This window comes from Molossus molossus, unplaced genomic scaffold (assembly GCF_014108415.1).
Source record: "Molossus molossus isolate mMolMol1 unplaced genomic scaffold, mMolMol1.p scaffold_m16_p_4, whole genome shotgun sequence".
In the NCBI taxonomy this organism is placed as follows: domain Eukaryota; kingdom Metazoa; phylum Chordata; class Mammalia; order Chiroptera; family Molossidae; genus Molossus; species Molossus molossus.
Genome location: NW_023425377.1, coordinates 6,762,823 through 6,782,914, shown reverse-complemented (window position 1 = coordinate 6,782,914; position 20,092 = coordinate 6,762,823). Strand labels below are relative to the sequence as shown.

Genomic DNA, 20,092 nt, shown 5'->3' with positions numbered 1-20,092 from the left:
GAGCAGCCGACTTACCTTTTCTGAGCCTCAGTTTCTACATCAGTTAAATGGACGCGTGAAGTGTTCCCATGTGACGGGGTTGTCGGCCCATCCAAAGCAGTAACATCTTTCCAAATTGTGACCTGTACCTCAGAAGGGACTAGTCTCAGGGACACGGACTGTGATCTGCTTGTGCCCCCACGAGGCTTGTGTTTGCGAGAGCCTGACGTCCCCTCAGTGGTTCCTGCTGAGCACTTACTCTGCACCCCGCACTGTGCTAGGACACGCGTGTTTAATCCCAGCACCCACGAGGGGTGCCGTTACCATCACCTTTGTTTTATTTATTTATTTTTTTGGCATTTATCTTTAGATAGAGCCAAAGGGAGGGAGAGAGGGGCGAAGAGAGAGAGAGAGAAACATCGATGTGAGAGAGACACATCGAGTGGTTGCCACCCGCACGACCCCAACCAGGACCAGGGACACACTGCAACTGAGGCACATGCCCTTAGCGGGAACCGAACCTGGGACTCTCCGGTCTGCAGGCCGTCGCTGTAACCGCTGAACCAAACCAGCCTGGGCTCACCCTTGTTTTATAGGCGAAGAAATTGAGGCCCAGAGAGGTTAGAAACTTGCCTAGGGTCCCTGAGCTAGGGAGAGACATGCCCTGGGTTTGGACCTTGGTCCTGCTCCTGATGGCCCTGGTGGGGCAGGTGGGGGCCAGCAAAGTGGGGCTGAACGCTGGGCTTTGGGGTCACGCGGTCTGGGCTGCCATTGCCTGTTCTGTGACCTTGTCAGTTCAGCTTTGGAGCCTCGGTTTCCTCATCTGTAATGTGGGTTAGTGCTTCCACCTTGAGGATGGTAGTGAAGGTTAAGGAATGTGGTCCAGCTGAGGTGCCTGGGGGTCCAGGCTAGGGTGGGAGGATTCTGTGCAGGTCAGCAGGGGACAGAGACCCCGGGCTGGGTGTGGGGTGTCGCCAGGAGGGAACACAGTGTCAGACCCTGGCTGCTCACAGCTGAGGGGTGAGCCAAATGCAGCCGGGGTCTCAGGAGCTCTGCCACGGGCTGCGTGGGCTCTTCCTTCGTGGGACTGAGGTCCTGTGTGTCCAGACGGAATAATCCCGGAAAGCTGTCTGGGCTGCAAGAACTGTTCAGCTCTGTGGTTACGATGAATTGGGACAAGCATATAATTGGCAGGGCATAGAATAACCTAATTTAATGTTCAATGGAATGATAGACTCTGGACCTTCTCAATATTCATTTGTTCATTCCTTTAGTCACTCATTCAACACATGTTTGCATTTCTGCTGTGCTGTGTGCTGGTGATAGAGCAGCAAACAGAAGCGCGAGCTCCAGCTTCCGTGGGCTGCCAGGCTCTGACAGACAAAAACCAGATAAGAAGATGTTATATGAGGTTGATAAATGGTAGAAAGAAAAACAAAGCATGGTTGAGAGATGGATAGTGATAAAGGGGGGACCTGCCTCAGAAAAGCAGTCAGGAAGTGACCTTTAAGCAGAAACTCAAACGATGTAGAAGAGCCGGAATGTAAAACTCTGCGAAAGGGCATGGAAACAGTGCAGTGAGCAAGTGCAAAGGCCCTGAGGCAGGTGTTCGTTCTGTGCTTGACATGCTCAGAGGCGTGCTAAGGCAGCCAGTGTGACTGGTGGGGAGGGAGTGATAGGAGATGAAGGTGGAAAGCAGTCAGGATGGGGACTTTGTCTAAATGTGATGGGGGGAGCCCTGGAGAGTGTGCAGGGGAGGGTCATACGAGGGGATTGGTTTGCTGGAGGATAGACAACCAGGGGGCAAGGGTAGAAGCAGGAGGCCGGCAAGAAAGTGGGTGCAAGTTGTCCAGGTGAGAGGCCAACTGGAGGGGCAACTGGAGAGGCCAGTGGAGGCGTGGCCGGGGCGGCTTCCTGGGGCATGAGATGGACATGGATACAGCCTGGGGATACAGGACCTTCTGACGGGGGTGCAGAGTGAAGGCTTCTCCATTAGGAGATGGGATGTGGGCAAATGCCTGGTGGTCTGGGCGAGCGTGAGGACCCCCAGGCCGTGGGAGGGGACCCCCTTAGCATCGCGTCCTGGGGGAGAATGACAGTGAACCCTGGGCCAGGCCTCCCTCCTCCCGGGAGGACCCAACAGCAGCTCTGTGCTCTCAGCCCTTCCCCATCTCCATATCGATTTGGGGACTTTCCTGTCCACTCGCTCACTCGATCCTCACAGCCACCCGGGGGATCTGTTCTACAGTTTCACTAGGAAGGAATCTGAGACCAAGCCAACTGTGTGCCCAAGGTCACAGGAGAAACCTCCACTCCGCACCCCTTGCTCCGCCGCGGGGCTGTGGTGGGAGGGCCCTGAGCTCTAGACCCAGGCCTGGTCTTATCTTCGCCACTTTCTGGCTGGGCCACCTGGGGCCACTCCCTTACCTCGGGGAGCCTCAGCGGCCTCATCTGTGAAATGGGGGTGACGGGCAGTTCTGGGTGTGCTAAGGCCTGGCCCGGAGCTGGCACAGAAGAGGCCCTGGCACGCAGGGGACCGGGGTTTACCAGGGGGTTCACGTCCCTCCTCTCCCTGCCCAGGTGCTGGCGGCCGAGGAGAACGTGGACTTCCGAATCCACGTGGAGAACCAGACGCGGGCTCGGGACGATGTGAGCCGTAAGCAGCTGCGGCTGTACCAGCTCTACAGCCGGACCAGTGGGAAGCACATCCAGGTCCTGGGGCGCAGGATCAGTGCCCGTGGCGAGGACGGGGACAAGTATGGTAGGTGCCAGCCCCTCCCCCACACTGCACATACACTTCCAAGTCCCAGCTGTGCCAGGTCCCGCCTGTGGGAGTTTGTCCTGACACGGGGCCTCAGTTTCCTCATCGGTGAACTGGGGACACAGTGGTGCGTCCCTGGGAGCCTTGTTGGGAATATTCCCTGAAGAGGTGGAGAAAAAGTGCTTTTGCTGGTAAGCGCCCCGGAAATGGCAGTTGTCTGGCTGTCAGTGGCTTGCGTGAGGGTGGCCTATAGAGGTAGCTGTTCCCAAGACACTGCTGTACCAGCCCCGGGTTCAGAGGCTCGGACAGGGATCCTCTGGGTAACGCTCTTTGGATGATGCTTCTGGTGGTGAGAATGGGCCTGGTGTGTGAGTGTGTGTGTGTGTGTGTGTGTGTGTGTGTAGGGGCTTGTGCACCTGTGAGGCATGGGGATAGCACCCCGGGCCACCGTCCTCCTAACCTGGCCCTGGCCCTAGAATTGGGTGTTGGGGAACCACCACCTGCCTTTGCGAAGGGGCTGGAAGGAGGGGGACACCTGACCCCTTGCTCTGCCCAAGCCCCCAGCCCACAGGGACCCTCAGCAGTGAGCAAAACAGGCAGGTCTCCACCTTCCCGGAGCTTGGAGGGGACTTAGGGTGGATGCTGAGCAAGTGCCGACCATGCCCCGCCATCCCTGCCTCCTCAGGCCAGCTTCTGGGAGCTGTTAGGTCACGACGGTGGGGGGCTGGGGCTGTGGGTGGCCGAGGCTGGGGCTGGGGCCGGGCCTGGGGCTGGGCTGGGTCCTGTGTGTGTGCTGGGGTCTGCCAGCCCTGGCTTTTTTCCTGGGATGATGCCCCGCCAGCCCCTGCCCATTGCAGTCAAGACGTGACAACAAGACAAATAATTTCTGGGACCTTTTATCTTGGACACCATTTATTTTCCCTCAGCCCCAGGGCAGGCCTGACCTCGTGGTAGGGCCCAAGTGTGGCAGCTGCACCGTCACTGGGGGCTGGGCCAGGCCAGGCCAGGCAGGGCTGGGCCACTCCGGCTCCGCTGCTCCAGGCCAGCTGCCTCCCTCCCTTCTCCTGCCCGGCTCTGTGCCGCCTCCCTTCCCTGCCGCCCTCTTGCCCCTTCCTCTCCCCTCTCCAGGTCCTCTCCCCTCCCTGCTTCTCACCCCGCCCCTCTTTGTTCCTGGTCCTCTGTCTGTCCGGCCCCCTCCCCACCACCTCTGTCCTTTCTGCCTCCGTCCCTGGACCACAGCTCCGTCCCTGGTCCCCACCGCTCCCGGCCCTCCGCTGCCTGTCTCTCTGGGGCCTCTGTCCCTCCGCGCCCTCCCTCCCGGACGTCTGGCTGTGCTGGGCAGACCCAGGTGGTGCTTTTCCCTGGGAGCTGCTGTCCAGTTGCTGCCAAGGAAGGGGCAGCTGGCCGGCCCGGGTGGGAGGGAGGTGCCCTCCTGGGGAGTCCCCGGGGCTCTTGCTGGCCCCTCCGGGCTGGGAGAGTACAGGGGGGTCAGCCTCTGGTCGGAACCATCTGTCCACGCCCTGAGACAGGAGGCAGGAACTCGGGAGGGAGAGGAGCCCGGGCAAATGGCGGGCCCCTCGCTCCAGAAGCCACTTGCCCTCACGTTCCCCGTGAACTAGAGATTCGGGGGGATCCCACCTGCTGTGTGACCTCAGGCAAGCCCTCTGCCTTCTCTGGGCCTCGGTTTCCCTTCTGAACAATACAGGGGTGGCTAGAGCCGCGCTTCTCACACATGGACCTGCATGGGAGTCACGGCGGGCTCTCCTTACAATACTGACGGGATGCAGTGGCGTGGGGGTGGGGCCGAGTCCCACACTTGTCACCTGCCAGGGTGTGCTGATGGCCTGCACTGTGTGTAGCCAGGGCCGGCCTGTCGCGGCTGCCCCCCAGCTCCACGAACTCCGGCTTCCGTAATTCTCTCTCCAGGAACATGGGTGTCGCTCCTCCCGCCCCCCGCACCCAGGGCGGCACGGGCCCTGCTGGCACTGAGGCTGCTCCATTTCAGTGTCGCATCAGAAACGCAGATGAGGGGACGGGACCCCATCTGTGAGCCCTGGGAGAGGAAGGGAGACAATGGCGCCTACTGAGGCTTCCAGTCTAGATGATCAATACAGATATGATCGGGAGGGTGATTTATGTGGCTAAGCCACTCCAGGAGGGGCCCGCCCTGCCCTGGGGGAGGGGCAGCTCGCCGGCCCTGGTCAGGGGACCCGACGGCTCAGGAACTCGCTCCCTCCTTCTTAGTCCAGTTGCGCGAATGATGCCACCTGAGACCTGCACTCGTGCGCAGAGGCAGTCCGGGAGCCTCAGCCAGCACCGAGTAGGGGTCCCTATTAACTCCTGGCATCTAGAGTCCCCACAAACACTCAGACTCTCAGATCCCACGGCACCCCGAGCCGCCGGACTCAGGCAGGCACGAGGCCCAGGCCCACCTCTGGGTGCCCTGCCCAGCAGCTCTCGGTCCGCTTCAGGGCAGAGAGTCGCCCGGTGAAATCCTTGGGGTCAGCGGGGCTCCTGCAGCCTGCGGTTCTGCACGAGGGTCTCCCCGCGGCCCGAGCCCTCTGAGGACCCTGCATGTGGGCTGCCGCAGGGACGAGGGGCTTTCTTAGCTGTGGGCTGGGGTACCCGGCAGGACGGGGGTGGGGAGGGCCACCCTGCCCACCTGGGATTCCTTTAGCAGCCCTTCCCCTTTGGGTCCTTGTACCCGGTCACCCCTGTCCTGCAGGCAGCTGTCGCCTCAAAGATGGGACCAGGAGGCAAGACACCTGGGTTCCAGTTACTTCTCTGCCACGGAGCAGCCCGCAGAGTGTGGGGCAAGCATGTTGGGCCCTGGCTCAGTTTCTCATTTGTCCAGCAAGGATGGAAGGGCCCCACTCGGCTGCCTCGGAGGCTCGGCACGGAGGCCTGGGGCGCACGGAGGCCTGGGGCGCACGGAGGCCTGGGGCGCACGGAGGCCTGGGGCGCACAGTGGCCTGGGGTGCACGGAGGCCTGGGGCGCGGAGGTGGCCTCTCCTAGCTGCAGGACGCAGGGTAGTGGGCAGCAGGACTGGAGTCTGAGAGGAGGGGGCTGGGGCCCGCTGAGCCTGTGCTCAGGGAGGTGTCGGGCCCCAGCTCTGGGCACGGGGTGTGGGGGACAACTCCACTTTCATAAGTGTTCTGATTGGGTATTCCTGCCTGCTTTCATTTGGAAAAATGTCTTTTCTACTTGATAAAAAAAAAAAAGTTAAGCCTCTTAGTTTTGCAATTGGCCGCTTCCCAGGACTGGCCGTGCCCAGGCAGCGAGCAGACCACGGGAGGCCTGTTAGCCAGGGAGGTGGCCTGCTGAGGGGCTGAGGCTGTAGGCACCGCCTGGACGTGCAAGCTGAGACCTTGGGTCTGGGTTGGCCTTCTGACCCGCTTGCTCTTCTGTAAACGGGGTGATTGAAATGAGAGAATATCTTAAGGCCAAAGATTCGGTCACTATTAAAATGAGAATATTAATAACCTCCACCTGGACTCATCACTGTCCTGTTGTCCTGGGCGTAGGCCAAGGTCCCCCTCTCAGAAGCTGGTTCCTGGGGCTTCTAGAAGGGACCCCGCCTCTGTCCCTAAGTGGGCCCTGGCGTGTCTGAGACCAGATGAGGAAGGGTCTTCAGACTCTCTCTTTGGGTGTGGTCTGGCCTCCCCCCAGTTCACCCTGGGGTCCCTCACTCAGCACAATTACTGAGCACGGGACACAGTGCTGAGTAAGACCCCTGGTCCCGGCCCCTGGCTCCTTCCTCGGGGCTGGCCTGGAGCCGGAACAGCCTCGGTCCCTAAGTTCTGTCTGTGGGGCCCTGGGCCCTTCCCTCCTCTCCCTGGGCCTGGCTTCTTCACCATTAATGGGGCTGAGTGCGGGATCCGGGTGCGGAGTGTGCAGTTAGCACTCAGCTTCCGAGGGTCACCTGCAGCAGTCGGTGGGTCCATCTGTGTGTCCACTGCTCAGGGTCACGTGGAGTCAGCCTGTTCCGCTGGGCGGCCTTCCTGAGCCCTGCTCACCCTGGCCCCCCGAGATGTGAGCTCCTTGAAAGCAGTGACCTCTGTGCATGTCCCCATGTCTAGTACAAGGACCCCACTTAAGGGTTGCTGGGTAAATGAATAAAATAATTATGGGGTACCTCAAAGCGTCATCAGAGCTGGATTGTGTGGCTCCGCAGGGAGGTACATGGGGTGTGCCCGGGCTTTTGCTGAGCTGGTGACAAGAGTGGCAGGGGGTGCTCTGAATGGGGGTACCCTCATTCAGGTACCCGCAGGAGGGAGTGTGAGCAAGGAGCAAGGGCCTCCGGCTGGCTGGTGTGGCTGAGGCAGCAGAGCCTGGCCCCAGCATCCCTCTCTGCAGAGCGCCCCAGTGCGAGCCGGGCACTGCCCCCCCAAAGGCTCTCCTCTCACTTTGAATGAAACCAAGTCCGCGTGGCCTGTCTCCTGCCGGCCGCTCCCACCTGGGCCCGCTGCCCTGTCCATGCGCAGCCGCTCCAACTCGGCGGCCCTCCCGCTGCTCCTTGGACACGCCACACGTGTTCCCGGCTAAGGACCTTGGGGTTGGCTGTCCCCTCGACTTGCTCTTCTCCCGGATATCATTGTGGCTTCTGTTAGTTGTCCCCTTATCAGGGAGTTCCCGCCACTGACCCCTTGTGGGTGTATTTCTCTTCCTAGCACGTATCACTGCCTGACGTGCTGATACATGCTCGGGTCGTTCCTCTGTCCATCTGCTGGAATGCACACCCTTGAGGGGAGGGCTTTTGTCTGTTTCGTTCCCTGCCCTGTCCCCTCGCACAGCGCCCGCCACAAACAGGTGCCCAGTATATGTCCATGTGTGCGTCCGAAGTGCCGAGGGCATCGCTGCCCCTGGGCGAGTGCTCAGCGCACAGTAGGTCCTCTGTCACCCTCCCGGCCAGCCTGCCTTTTACTGTGCAACATGCTCGGCTTCCCTTAGGGCAGCGGTTCTCAACCTGTGGGTTGCGACCCCTTTGGGGTTCCAGCGACCCTTTCACAGGGGTCACCTAAGACCATCGGAAAACACATATTTCCGAAGGTCTTAGGAACCGAGACACCTCTCTATCCGTCTCCAGGCAGGTCCGCCCACATGCAGACGCACCCACATACAACATGAGGAACTGTATTAAAGGGTCGCGCATTAGGAAGGTTGAGAACCACTGCCCTAGGGGCTCTCCCCGCTGGGAGGGGACACTTCTGTCTCAGCCCAAACCCCAGCCCTCGGAGCTCACGTCCACAAATTCTGTCCCCAGAGGAGTGGCCACCCACACCTCACTGACTCCACAGCTGAAATGGAGCTCCAGCGAGGATTAAATATAGCTCCGGATCAATGCTATTGATTCCTTCCCGCTTCCTTCCCGGCAAGCCCACGTGGCCCGCCAGCCTCCTCGGGGACTTGAGGAGGAGAACCGTGAGCATCTTTGGAGAAAGGCCCTAGGGTGTGTGTGCATGCGCTCAGGGTGATGCTGACACATCTCCAGAGAGGACTCCTCCCCCACCCCATCTCTCTCCGGGCCTCTCGCCCTGGTCACCTGCGGAGCGGAGGGAGGGAGTGCTGGTTCCTGTCACCTCCATGCCTTTGTGGCAAGGACGGGTCCTCGCTGGAGGCCAAGGCCTGGGGTGGCCAGCAGCACCGTCAGCATTGGAGTGGCCGCTGCCGGCCACACTGCCCCGGGCCCACGTGCCAGGGGCTGTGCCCAGCCTCTCACTGGCTCCTGCTCCCCAAGTGTGCTCACAGGTGTTGGGGGTTTGCCCTGAGGCTTGGCGGGTGGGGATGGGAAGAAACCCATTCTTCAGCTTTGTGTTCTGCCTGGGTCCCTCTGTCTCCAATGTCTCTCTGGGTCCCTCTGTCTCCTGTGTCTCTCTGTGTACCTGTCCCTGGTTCTCTGGCTGCTTCTGGGTCTGTCCGTGCTGTTCCCTTCCCTTCGGTCCAGAGTCTTGGACGTGAGGTCCTGCTAGGGAATCACACTGGAACCAACCAATCATGTCACCTCTCGGTTCCGTGCCACCACAGGCCGGCCGCGTGTCTGTCCGCTGTGCTGACGCAGACCCCTGTCTGTCTCCGACCGGCTCTGGAGTTACTCTTCCTGTGCTCAAATCCTGGCCCTACTGCGTGACTCCGGCAAGTCACCGAAATGCTCAGTGCCTCAGTTTCCTCATTTGTGAAACAGGCCTAGCAGTGCCTACTGCACAGGGTTGTGGTGAGGAGCTAGTGAGACAGTCCACACCCAGGCTCCAAGCACAGTGCCTGGCAGAAGGTCAATGCTCACATAAGTGTTAGCCGTTATTTTTGAGTTATTGTTGTTGCTTCATGCATTTAAGAGAAACGGGGAAGAGACAGCACGTGTGTATAGATATAAATGCCTTTCCTGCCAGCGCCTTGTCCCTCCGCTCTCTGCCCGCTTTCGCCGTCCTCTCTGGATGGCGCAGAAGGGACCGGGTCCTCCGGGCTCCTGGCCCCCAGCCTTAGGAGGCACTGGCTCCCACTCTGCGCTGAGCCCGGTGAGACCGGCTCTGTACACTTTCCATTCAGGGGCTTGGGTTGTGCACCCCCATCCTGTACTCACTCCCCTTGACCAGATCTGAAGCCATTTCTGCCCCCCTCTGGCTGTGGTTTGAGCCTTGGGTGCTCCTGAGGGCTCCCCATCATCCAGTATCAGCTCGAAGGAGACCCAAAGGGGACCCCTCCTCCTGCAAGGACCTTTGGAAGTGTAGCTGGGAGGGATGGGCCCTGACCTTGGCTCTGTGCTCTGTGGGCCTCTCTGTCCATAGACCTCTGCCCTAAGGTCAAAGCGAAGACCTCCCCTGGCCACCTTTGAGGTTTCCTCACTCATTGCCCCAGGAACAGGACGGGGGTCGGGGAGATGGGAAGGCTGGGGTAGACGGCTGACAAGACTTCTGGGTTAGTCTGCTGGGTCTGAATCCTGCCTGGGTTTCAACTCCCTTACTGTGTGACCTTGGGACTCAGTTTTCTGACCTGTAAAACAGGGATAACAATAGTTCTGACCTTATGGGATGGTTGTAAGGATCAAATGTAATAATGGGTGTTAGGTAGTTAGAACATAACCTCTAAATGAATGTAAGTTACTGGTACTTCTTGGAGGAGCTAATTGAACGAGCCCTTGCAGGTTATCGAGTCCTGACCCAGAGAGGGACAGGGTTTTCCTTTTGTTACCCAGCCAATCGAAATACGTGATGAGAACCCCGAGGCCAGGGCTGGGCAGGTGGGGGCTCAGATGCCAGGGACTTGCAGGAGGGGGGAACAGAGTGGCTAAGGGCAGCGACTGCAGTCGGAGCCTGGGGTCGAACCGCGGCCCTGCCTTGACCAGCCGCGTGCCCTTCCTCACCGCCCTGAATTGCGTTTTCTGTGTGGCACTCACACCTGCTCACAAGGTCGTTTGTGCACCTGGTAACGTTTACTGACTGGTCACTTGTTGGGAGCCAGGGAGCGGCTTAGTGCTGAGAGCGCAGTGGTGCGGGAAACAGGCCAGACCCTGCCCTCGTGGGCTTACCGCGCCCTGAAGAAAGACGGGCAATAAAGAGCTGGCGAATAAGACGTTTCGAGAAGAACCCTGGGGACAGTGGAGCAGGGAAGGTAGTGCTGGATGGGGGAGGCCAGCATGACAGTGGCCAGGGTGGCCAGGGAGGGCTTCTCTGAGGAGGTGACATTTGAGTGGCAACCTAAGAAAAGAGAAGCCACTAGGGGAGGCTCTGGGCAAAGCAGTCTCCAGAGAGAGGGAACAGCAAGTGCAAAGGCCCTGAGGCATGAGTGTGGTGGCTGTGTTAGAGAGGAGCAGCAAGGAGGCTGGCGGGCTGGAGGGCGGTGGGCGGTGGCAGGAGGTGGGGATGGCCAACGCGCACCAGATTCCGTGCCCCTTATGGGTTCCTGTGAAGAGGCTGGATTTTCAGTGGGTCAGAGATGCCCTGGGAGGCTTTCAACAAGGATCTCTCTGGCTGATGTGCAGAGGGGAGACTGGTGAGGGGCAAGAGTGGCAAAGGGAGGAGGCTGTTGAACTGTGAACACTGGAGGGGCTGCCAGGGTGGTGAGGAGGTCTGATGAAGAGCGGAGTGAGATAATGTCATCACCTCCTGCCGCCTGGTAAGGGCCTGAGCATACAGCTGAGCAGAGATGCGCGTCTATGTCCCAGCTGTATCGGGGGCTTGGGGCTTGGACCATGGAGGGAGGGGCAGTGTGATGCTGGAGACCAGGCAGGCTCCGGGGAAAACCTGGCCTGGGTGGGTGGGGTCTCTCTCTTTCTCTCTCTCTCTTTCTGAGAACTGCTGTTGCTATTACTCCCCAAAGACTTTACATAATTCTGGCGCGGCTCCCTCCTCATTATGTCATGCGCTGAGTGGAGTCTAGGTCACTCCATGGCTTGCTGCGGTTGGGGGAGAGCAGACTTCTGACTCCCCTGGCACGGCGGCCAGCACAGACCCTTCCCGCACCGGGCGGGGGCTGCGAGGCTCGCGGGGGTGGAGGTGCAGGCGGCCGCCCGGCCCTGTGGATGCTCAGGCAAAGCCAGAGCTTCCTGCGGCTGTGGCTGAGAGTGGGGGAGGGTTGAGCTGCATCTCCAGAGCTGGGGTCCTCGGCGGAGCTCAGGCTCCAGCACAAAGAGGAAGGTAGGCCTGAAGTCGCCCCCTCCTGCTGGGTTACTTCGGGGATCCTCAGTTTCCCTACACTGTGAAATGGGGACAGAGCTACTCAAGCTGTGGAGATGTGTGACTTCATATGAGCCAGATCAGGCAGTAGTAGGAGCTGTCTCCCCCTGGGGGTCACTTAGGGCTGCCTGGGCCCCAGTGTCCTGTCCCTGCCTCTGTCCTAGACCGGCCGCCACTCTCAGAGAATCAGAAGAGGGTCAAGCCCCACCTTGCGTAGGAAAGGAAACAGGCTCACAGGGAGGTGTGGCGTTACACAGCCCAGGAGGGCAACACCAGAAATGCACTCAGACCCCACAAGTGCCAGCCCGAGGCCTCTCCTGATGCGTGGGGGACCTGCCACCCTGAGGATGCAAGGACGTTCAGGTGGAGGGCACCCCTACCTGGAGGCTGGCTGTGCCCCACCTCCACTCTGCACACACATCTGATTTTTTCCACCATGTACATTTTGTTCTTTTGGGAAAACAGTATTGTTTTGCAGTTATTAGGAAACTTGAGCAATGGGTCTGGGTTCCCCCACCCCGCCCCCAAGCACGGGCGCTAGGCCCTTCCCAGCATGGGTCTGTATTCCTCAGAGCCACTACTGAAAATCACAGTGACTGCCCCATTTCACAGGTGAGGAAACGGAAGCCCGAGGTCGTACAGCTGGGCCAGGGATTCGGACCCGGATCTGGCCAGTCCAAAGCTCTCACCTCCGGACACATGCTGCCTCCTTTCGAAGCTCCTGGGATTGCAGACCCTTCTGTCCCCACAGCCCCATCTGGAGGGGGCCTGAGCTGCGAGGGGAGGCAGCAAACAAGTCCCAGAGCTGCTGGGGTGTTTGGTCCTGGGTTCCAGAAACTGAGCTAGCAAGGAGAATTATAGGGCATTTGAATGAAGGGGAGCAGCCCAGCCGGCCTGGCTCAGTGGTTGAGCGTCAACCTGTATAACAAAAGGTTGCTGGTTCGATTCCCGGTCAGGGCTCGGTCCCCAGTGGGTGGCGTGCAGGAGGCGGCCAATCGATGCTTCTCTCTCACATCAATGTTTCTGTCTCTCTCCCTTCCTCTCTCCCTAAAAAATCAATAAAGAAAAATATTTTTTTTTTAAAAAGGGGGGCGCAGAGAGGGTGGAGGGTCTATAATCCCTATCTCAGTGTGGGTTAATATTCTTGACTCTGTGTTTACTAGGGATGGGGGGAGGTGGAGAGAAGAATGTGCCCTCCCCCTTGTTTCTAGAATTACTAAATTCTTGTTAGATCTTTAAATTTTATGTAAATTCTTCTTTTTTTTCCGTGGAAAGGTGGGGTATCATATTTTAATTAGTCGTGGTGTCAAAGGAGGGCTAGATTAATTATTGGAAATCCTGCATTCCAGATGGTTTTAATTTTCACAGCAGGGCACCAGGGTATATATTTTTAATTTTTTTTAATTAAAATCATACCTAGTGTATTTTAGGGGCACTGAGGTCCGCTCTTTGTGGCTCCAAGGATACTGTATTTAGGGCTATGATTTTTGTTATGGAGAAGCAAGTCCCCTGTCACTGAAATTAAAATTTTGTGGGTGAGGGAGGGGCAGGTGCTAGGAAGCCAAGGGTCAGAGATGGGAGGGGCACAGGAGCGAGGGTGAGGGGGACCGCGTATGGGGAATCGAGGCCCGAGACGAGAGAGTGCTCAGACAGTGTGCATGGCCCCCCAAGTCACACAGGACCCTGCTGGGGAGGAAATGCGGGCTGACAGGGATGGCTTGGGGGTGGGGGCTGGACACAGCAAGCCTAATCAAGGCACAGTTACCTTTGACCCTTTGATGTCCTCTCCAGTCAGGGCTTTGGGAGATGGCTCTGGAGAAGCCCCCCTGAGGAGCGTGGTGATTTAGTGTGAGGTCTCCTACCTAGAACCAGGGACGTTGGGTCCTGATGGACTTCTGGGCTCCAGGGGCTGAGTCGCCTTCCAGCCTTGGTGATGACCTTGATGGAGGAAAGTGAGATTCTGAGTCCAGCCTCTCCTCCCCGGGCCTTCCCCACTTCAAGTGGCAAAGGTGCGGAGGCAGGAGAGGACGCTGGCACGGGTCCCAGATGTTCGTCCTGGAGGAAGGAGCCTCTGACATTCCTCAAGGCAGGCGTGTGCGTGTGTGCATGAGCGTGTGCCTGTGAGAACTCACACGCGTCTGTCCGTGCCCTCATTCCAGGGACTGCTGTCTCTCTGAGGGTGTGTGTGTGGCTCTCTGCGGTGCTTTGGGGAATGGAGCTCCCCTCTGGCTGCAACTATCTGGGTCCCAAGTGGAGTCCAGCAAGGCTGAGGGGTCCCTGCCTTCAAGGGCAGGGTGCTCTGATGGGATCTGGCTGAGGTCTCGCCACAGGGGGGAGGCGGGGATCATGCCGCTGTCTTTGGGCCAAGCCATTGCCCTGGTAAAAAAGCATGTCTTTTTCTGTTCTGCCTTTCGAAGCCCAGCTCCTAGTGGAGACGGACACCTTCGGTAGTCAAGTCCGGATCAAGGGCAAGGAGACGGAGTTCTACCTGTGTATGAACCGGAAAGGCAAACTCGTGGGGAAGGTGAGTGATGGTCTGGAATTCTGGGGAACTTGGGCGGGTCCCCTCTGCCCGCGCTGGGTAGCGGAACGGTGTGCCCAGGGCCGTGGCAGCCCCAGATGGAAACAGGCCAGGTGAGTGTGTGTGAGACGCCCCCTGCACCTCCTCCTTTGGCCCCTTCTTCTTCATCCTGCTCCCGTAGCCGGCCAGGCCGTTGTCTGTGGCTGTGACTTTGGGGAGAATGCAGGGCTCTGATCTCTCCTGGCTAGTTTGGGAGGGGGGACCCCCTCGGGGGTGAGGCTCTGAGGCGCCCCTGCGTGTACCTGGTGGCTGGGAGCCGCGAAGCAGCCAGCCGAGGGCTGGGCCACGGCGTTGTTTTAACAATCACCAGGCTCCGGAACCCAGCCGCCTCGTCAGCGCTGGGCCTCACGGTTCTAGCATTTCAGGAAGATTTTATGACTTTGGAACGGGCAGGAGAGCTGCATGTAACAAATTAGGGCAGGGGTGGGGGTGTGGTTGGGTGGACCCACGTGCCAGGGGCTCTGGGCCTCCACCGATTCGCTTCTCAGTGTTCCCCGTTTTTTCTGGGTGTGCTTGTTTTGGATGCTCACACACTCGCTTCCTTTGGGTGTTCCCCTGGGAGGTGTGACTGGCAGTACCTCCGTGTTGGATCCTGCCTGTGTTCCCTTCTTCTTCAGGGCCCTCCTCACCCCTAGATCCAACTTGCATAATGGGTGAGGGGCTTCTGCTGGGCAGGTGGAGTGGGGGTAGGGTGGAGAGTAGACCCAGATTCCAAGCAGGGTGGCATCTCCCGCTTGGGGGCAAGGCTCTGGCTGATTGACATTTATTTCACCTTGTTGGGGGGTGCCGTTACCCCAGTCTTGTTTAAGCCATGTTTTAGATTTTCTGAATCTCCCAACTCCTCCCTCTTTCCATCCACCATACCCGGGTGGCTGGGGACAGTGTAACAGGCCAGGGACCTGAGCCTGGGTATTGTCACTTACTGTTAATAATAACGGTGCTACCAGCCTCCGTTAATTGAGCACCTACTTTTTGCCAGACACTGGGCAAAAAACGCTCGGGAACACTCCCGGGAGGTGGGTACCGCTGCCGCCCCCATCTCCCAGGCACTGGCCCAGGTCCGCGCTAGAGCTGGGCGGGGTGCAAGCCGTCTGCAGGCAGATCCAGCAGCGCTGCCCACACCGACTGCAGCTTCTCAAAGGCAAACAAACTAGGAATCGCGTCGCGCGGCTCCGGGATGACGAGTGGTTTCAATTAGTGATTCACTTTCCCGGCCGGCCGGCCGCGGGGCGAGGGTCTGGGGCAGGGGCGGCGGCAGGGTCCCGGGCCCGGAGTCGCCTGTGGCGCCGCCTCCGCCCCACCTGCCCCAGTGGGAGCTCGGCCTCCCTTCCCTCCTGGCGCAGGAGGGGCGCCCGCAGCCAGCCGCGTGCCCAGGGCCGCGCCCCGCCCTCCCGGCTGCGTGTTCCCGGCATCTTGACCCCAGGAGGGCCGTCGTGGGGTCAAAAGAGCAGCCCCGTCCCCTCGGGCCGTCCCGCCGCCCGCCCGCCGGCTGGCCGCTGAGTCACCGCTTCCACAGGAGCCGCTCCGATTTCCTGCCCCTCGCCCTCCCGTCGTTAATATTGGGGACGGTTCCGCTGGAGGCCAGGCCAGGGAGGACCGCCCCTCGCTGGGGCTCCCCCAGCATCCCCTTCCAGGCTTCTGTCTTCTGGGCTGGCCTGGGGGGGGCTCCCAGGGTGCCCCCAAATCCACCTGCCCTAACTTTGCCAGGGGCAGGACCCCCTGTTGGCCTCGGCCCAACCCAGTGTCCCTCACTCTCTCTGGCTCCACAGTGGAAGCCCTGGGCCCTTGGGTTGCTGTGCCTGCTTGGCTGGCCAGCCAGGCCTCAGGGCCTGGATTCCCCCTCCTTCCCCCACCTGGCCCCTGGCCCGCCTCCTACCTTCCGAGGATTGTAGGGACTGTGGCCTCAGCTTCCCCTGGGTTCCCAGCCTCAGGACGCAGCTCCAGGCCTGTCCCCACTACCCAGCTCAGCTTTCTAAAGCACAAGGGATCAGGTCTCCCCTCCCCCCACCCCCAGCCCAGCTCAGAACCTGTCCCTGTGTCCTCACCACCTCCGGGAGAAAGGCCACACTGGCCTCAGACACGCGCTACGGACACAGGGCACTGCCAGCCTCCACTCCCTGGAGGCTCTGTACATGCCGTGCCCTCTGCTGGGGCTGCCCTGCCCTCGTCCCTCTGCCCTGTCCTGGCTCAGCCTTCAGCTTTCCTCACTCAGTTGCCCACCCACCCGGGTGCCCTAACCCCCTCCCCTAAGTCTGCGAGGGCACCAGAGAAATGGAAATCTGGTCATTGCTTTCTGGTCTTTGACACTTACCTGCAGCCAGAATTATCCACATCAGGCCAGGGAGTCACGTGCCCTGACCTCGCTGAGCCTGTGTCCCCACCTGTACAGTGGGAACGGTAATGCTGGCACTTAGGGGCACTGACTTGTTAGATGCAGTTCCCTTCCCCTTTGACCCCAGTCGCTAAGTCACTCCTTCACCTGTGGGCACCCTTGGCCTCAGCTTAGGCCCTGGCTCCTTAGGAATGGCTCAATAGGACAGCTTTCTTGGGCAGTCTTGACCTTGGGTGCCATCCTGGCCACAGCTGGGCACATCATTGAGCCCCAATAGAGCCTTTTCAGATACTCGAGGCCCCTGGTTGTAGCTACTCTCTGTGCTGCCTTGTACCAGCCATGTGCCAGAGCCCTGCCCGGAGCCCCTGCCTGCTCAGGCAGCCCTTCTCCGGACCCCATGTCCATCTGGCCCAGGAGGTACTGCCTCCTTTCATTCCATAAATAGTTGTGAAGTGTGGTGCACTATGTACTAGGCATTTTTCCCCATCTCTGGAGACTCAACCCAGATGGGTTTTTCCCTCATCTGTCCCCTCCCTTGTGATCACTGGTGTTCTCTTTGGGGAAGCAGAGGGCCCCAGACCCTTTCGGGGCTGGTGGGGGAGTGGGGGCGTGTCCCTGCCCACCTCCACATCTTTGTGAGAACTGCTTTGGTTGTGCAGTGACTGAAATCCAACTCAGAATGCCTTAAGCAAAAAAGGAAAATTTTGCCTATGTAACTAAAAACATCCAGAGGGTTGTTCTAGTTTCAAGTAAGACTGGATCTAGGGGCCAAATGATGTCATCCGGATTCAGTCTTCACATCAGATGGAAGGAATAGGACTCCAGCTTGGACAGAAGGCGGCTGGAGGTGGTGGTGAGGAGATGAGCAAATTCCAGATCACTGAGGTTCTGGGATGAGATCGTCACTCCCTCCAAATCCCGCTGACCTGCCTTGTCGGAACCAACTGAGTCAGCGTTGCTGGGAGTGAGCCCCAGCCACAGGTGTTTCCCAATCTCAGCAGGCTAGAGCGGGTGGCACAGTCATCAGGGGCAGGGGCGGGGGCGAACCCAGGTGCAGCCTGTATCAGCATCTTATCCTCCGTGTCTGAGTTCCTGGTAGGGAATTTGTGACCATGACAGGCCTATGGCTTCTCCCAGGGGCTCCTGAACTCTGGGGTGTTGAGAACTTCAGCCTGAGGCCCAGCTCCCCAACCCTCTAAGGAAACCCAGACGTGTATGAGCACACGTGACAGGCACTGTGCGGCCCTCGCACGTTCAAGGGCGTGCTTCATGCCGACGTGGCTGTGTGGGCCTGGGGAGGGGAGGTGTCTTGTCGGGCAGTGCCCACGCCCCCATACCCCTTCTCCCTGTGGTGTGTCTGGAGCCGGACAGGGGAGAAGCAAGCTGCAGTGGCAAATGCAGGTTCACATCTCGGCTCTGCCATTTACCAGCTCCACGACCTTGGATAAGCCCTTGGGCCTCTTTGAACTCTGTTTTCTTCTACCAGGTAGAGTCTAACTTAGTGAGTTAAAAGGATTAAATGAAATAGTGGATGTGGAAATGTCTGGCCTAAGGTTGGCAAGTAGTACACGCTGAATGAATGAGGAGGGAGACCCAGGGCCAGGCACAGAGCGCTAGCCCTCTGCTGGCTCAGTCTCCTTCTCAGTGTGTCCGCAGGAGGGGCCCCTCCCAGCTCATGACTGTCTGGGGAATGTTAGTAAGGGATCCAGGAGGCAGAGACTATTTTCTTTTAGAGGAAAGCCCTTTCCTGTGTCGCCCCCACCATTTCTATCCCAGCAGAACTCACATCCATTCCACCACAAATGCTCTGGGCACCCCTGTCTTGGGTTAAGGCCTGTGCTGAGCCATGAGAACAACTGAGCAGTAGTCTGGACCTCCTGACGCTCTTGGGCTGAGGAGGAGGCAGGCAGATATGGAAGCGCTCTGGGGCGGGGTGGGGAGGGAGAGAAATGGGTGCCAAGGGGGTCTAGAAGATGGCATATGTGAATAAAGCTTGATGCTGGAGTGGAATCTTGAAGGAAGAGGTGGAAATAGCCAGGGAGATAGATGGCAATCAGGGAAGGCTTCCTGGAGGAGGCAGCTACTGAACTGAGCCTTGAGGAATGAAAGCCATTTTCCAGGCAGGTATTCTAGGGTGAGGAAACAGCGTGGTGTGACCTTTGTTCATTTGCTTTGATTGTTCCATCGAGACCGGCCAAGGGATCTGGACTCAGGTTGGGTAGGCAGCTTCCAGAATTATTCATGGGGGACTCAGAGCCCAGAGACCACTCCCATCTACTCCCCCCACCCTTGCCACATATGCTCTGGCTTCCTTCACTGCTCATCCCACCCATTCTGTCTCCTGGGTCCTGCATTTGTCTCCCAGACCCACCCCTCCCTGCCCTGCAGCCTCCTCGAAAGATCGCGTCCTCCAGAGAATGTTTTCTTGCCCTGCCTGTCCCTTTCTGCAAAGTTCAGCACTTTGCAGAGCCCAAGCTTGCCCTCTGCTCAAAGGTGAACGTTCCTGGAAGCTCCAGCCCGTTTTCCACTTCAAACAAAAGGCTGGAACTCGCACCTCAGTCTCCACGCACAGCCAGACCGCTGGGCTTCCAACTTGGCCAGGCATCCGCCCGTAACGAGGAGTGGGCCCAGCCTAAATTTGGAGATGTTAGTTGGAAACTCCAGTGCTGCTAATTCAGGCCTTCCAACTTTGTGTGTTTCCCACTCTTCCACATCGAGCCACTCGGCTGTCTCGGGAAGAGACACGAAGCTTGTCACCCACCACCTTGTGTCCACATGAGGCCCCGCGAGGGGAGCCAGGCCATCCGAACCACCTGGCGTGGGCAGTAATTCAGCAGGTCCTACTGTGCGCCAGGCTCACTTACGAGCGCCATTCCTCGCATTGCTATGACACGGGGGTCGTTGTCCCTATTTGGTAAGGCAAGAACTCCGAGGTTTAGAGAGTGGAACGAGCTAACCTGAGGTCACACCAGGAAGCCTGGAGTTGACTCAGCTCCTGAATCTGAATCTAGTGCTCTTGCCCAGCAAGGTCTCCTGGGAGTTCACGGTCTGCTTGGGAGCCCAGGTCTCCAACAAGGGTACAGGCTCCGGAGTTTGGCCACGCAGAAACTCTTATTTTGGGAGGCTTCCACTCTCTTCACACCAAACATTAAAATGCACCACAGTTACATGCAACTGATCTTTAACTGTATATAGGTGGAGTTGGGTGGCATCCGAGTAGATTCCTTCATGTTGGGTTTTGTGCTCATCCGCCGGGACTCCTTTCTGTTGCAAGTGCTAGCGCACAGTCTCACCTGGTGCAAAGGACAGGAGAAATGACGGCCCACGGAGCAGGGAGGTGGCTGGAGCCACAGATGCGGCTTGGTCCAGGGGCTGAAGGATGTGACCAAGGCTTGGTTTCTCTTCCTCTCTTCCTCTTGACTTCGCCTCCTCCATGCTGGCTCTGTCGTCAGACAGGAGCTCCCCTGGCGGTGGTACAACGGCTTCCTTCACTTCGGCCTTACACGGCCCCCCGTTTAAGTCAGCCTGTGTTTTTAGGCATTGCTCGTACGAGGGTCTCGAGGAACACTGATTGGATGGCTCAGGCCACGTGTCCAGCCTGCACCAATCACAGGATATCATGTTTTGATTGGCTATGTCAGGGGTTCTTGTGTTAAGAGAGTTGAGGGGCAGCTCCTGGCTCCTGGGTGGAGAGTGGGGTGGGTTCCCTAACTGGCGGGTGGGGAGGGGTCCAGAGGCCAATACAAGTTCATTTCACATCCAGGAAGTG

At 58.9% G+C, this 20,092-nt stretch overlaps 1 protein-coding gene across 1 annotated transcript in view; it reads left to right on the top strand.

Annotated features, from left to right (window-relative positions):
• FGF18 (fibroblast growth factor 18) overlaps positions 1-20,092 on the top strand; it is a 32,695-nt gene that overhangs the window by 11,910 nt on the left and 693 nt on the right. The window contains exons 3-4 of the mRNA XM_036241253.1: positions 2,560-2,740; positions 13,828-13,934. Of these exons, the coding sequence (XP_036097146.1) occupies positions 2,560-2,740; positions 13,828-13,934 (288 nt within the window). The remainder of the gene's footprint in view (positions 1-2,559; positions 2,741-13,827; positions 13,935-20,092) is intronic.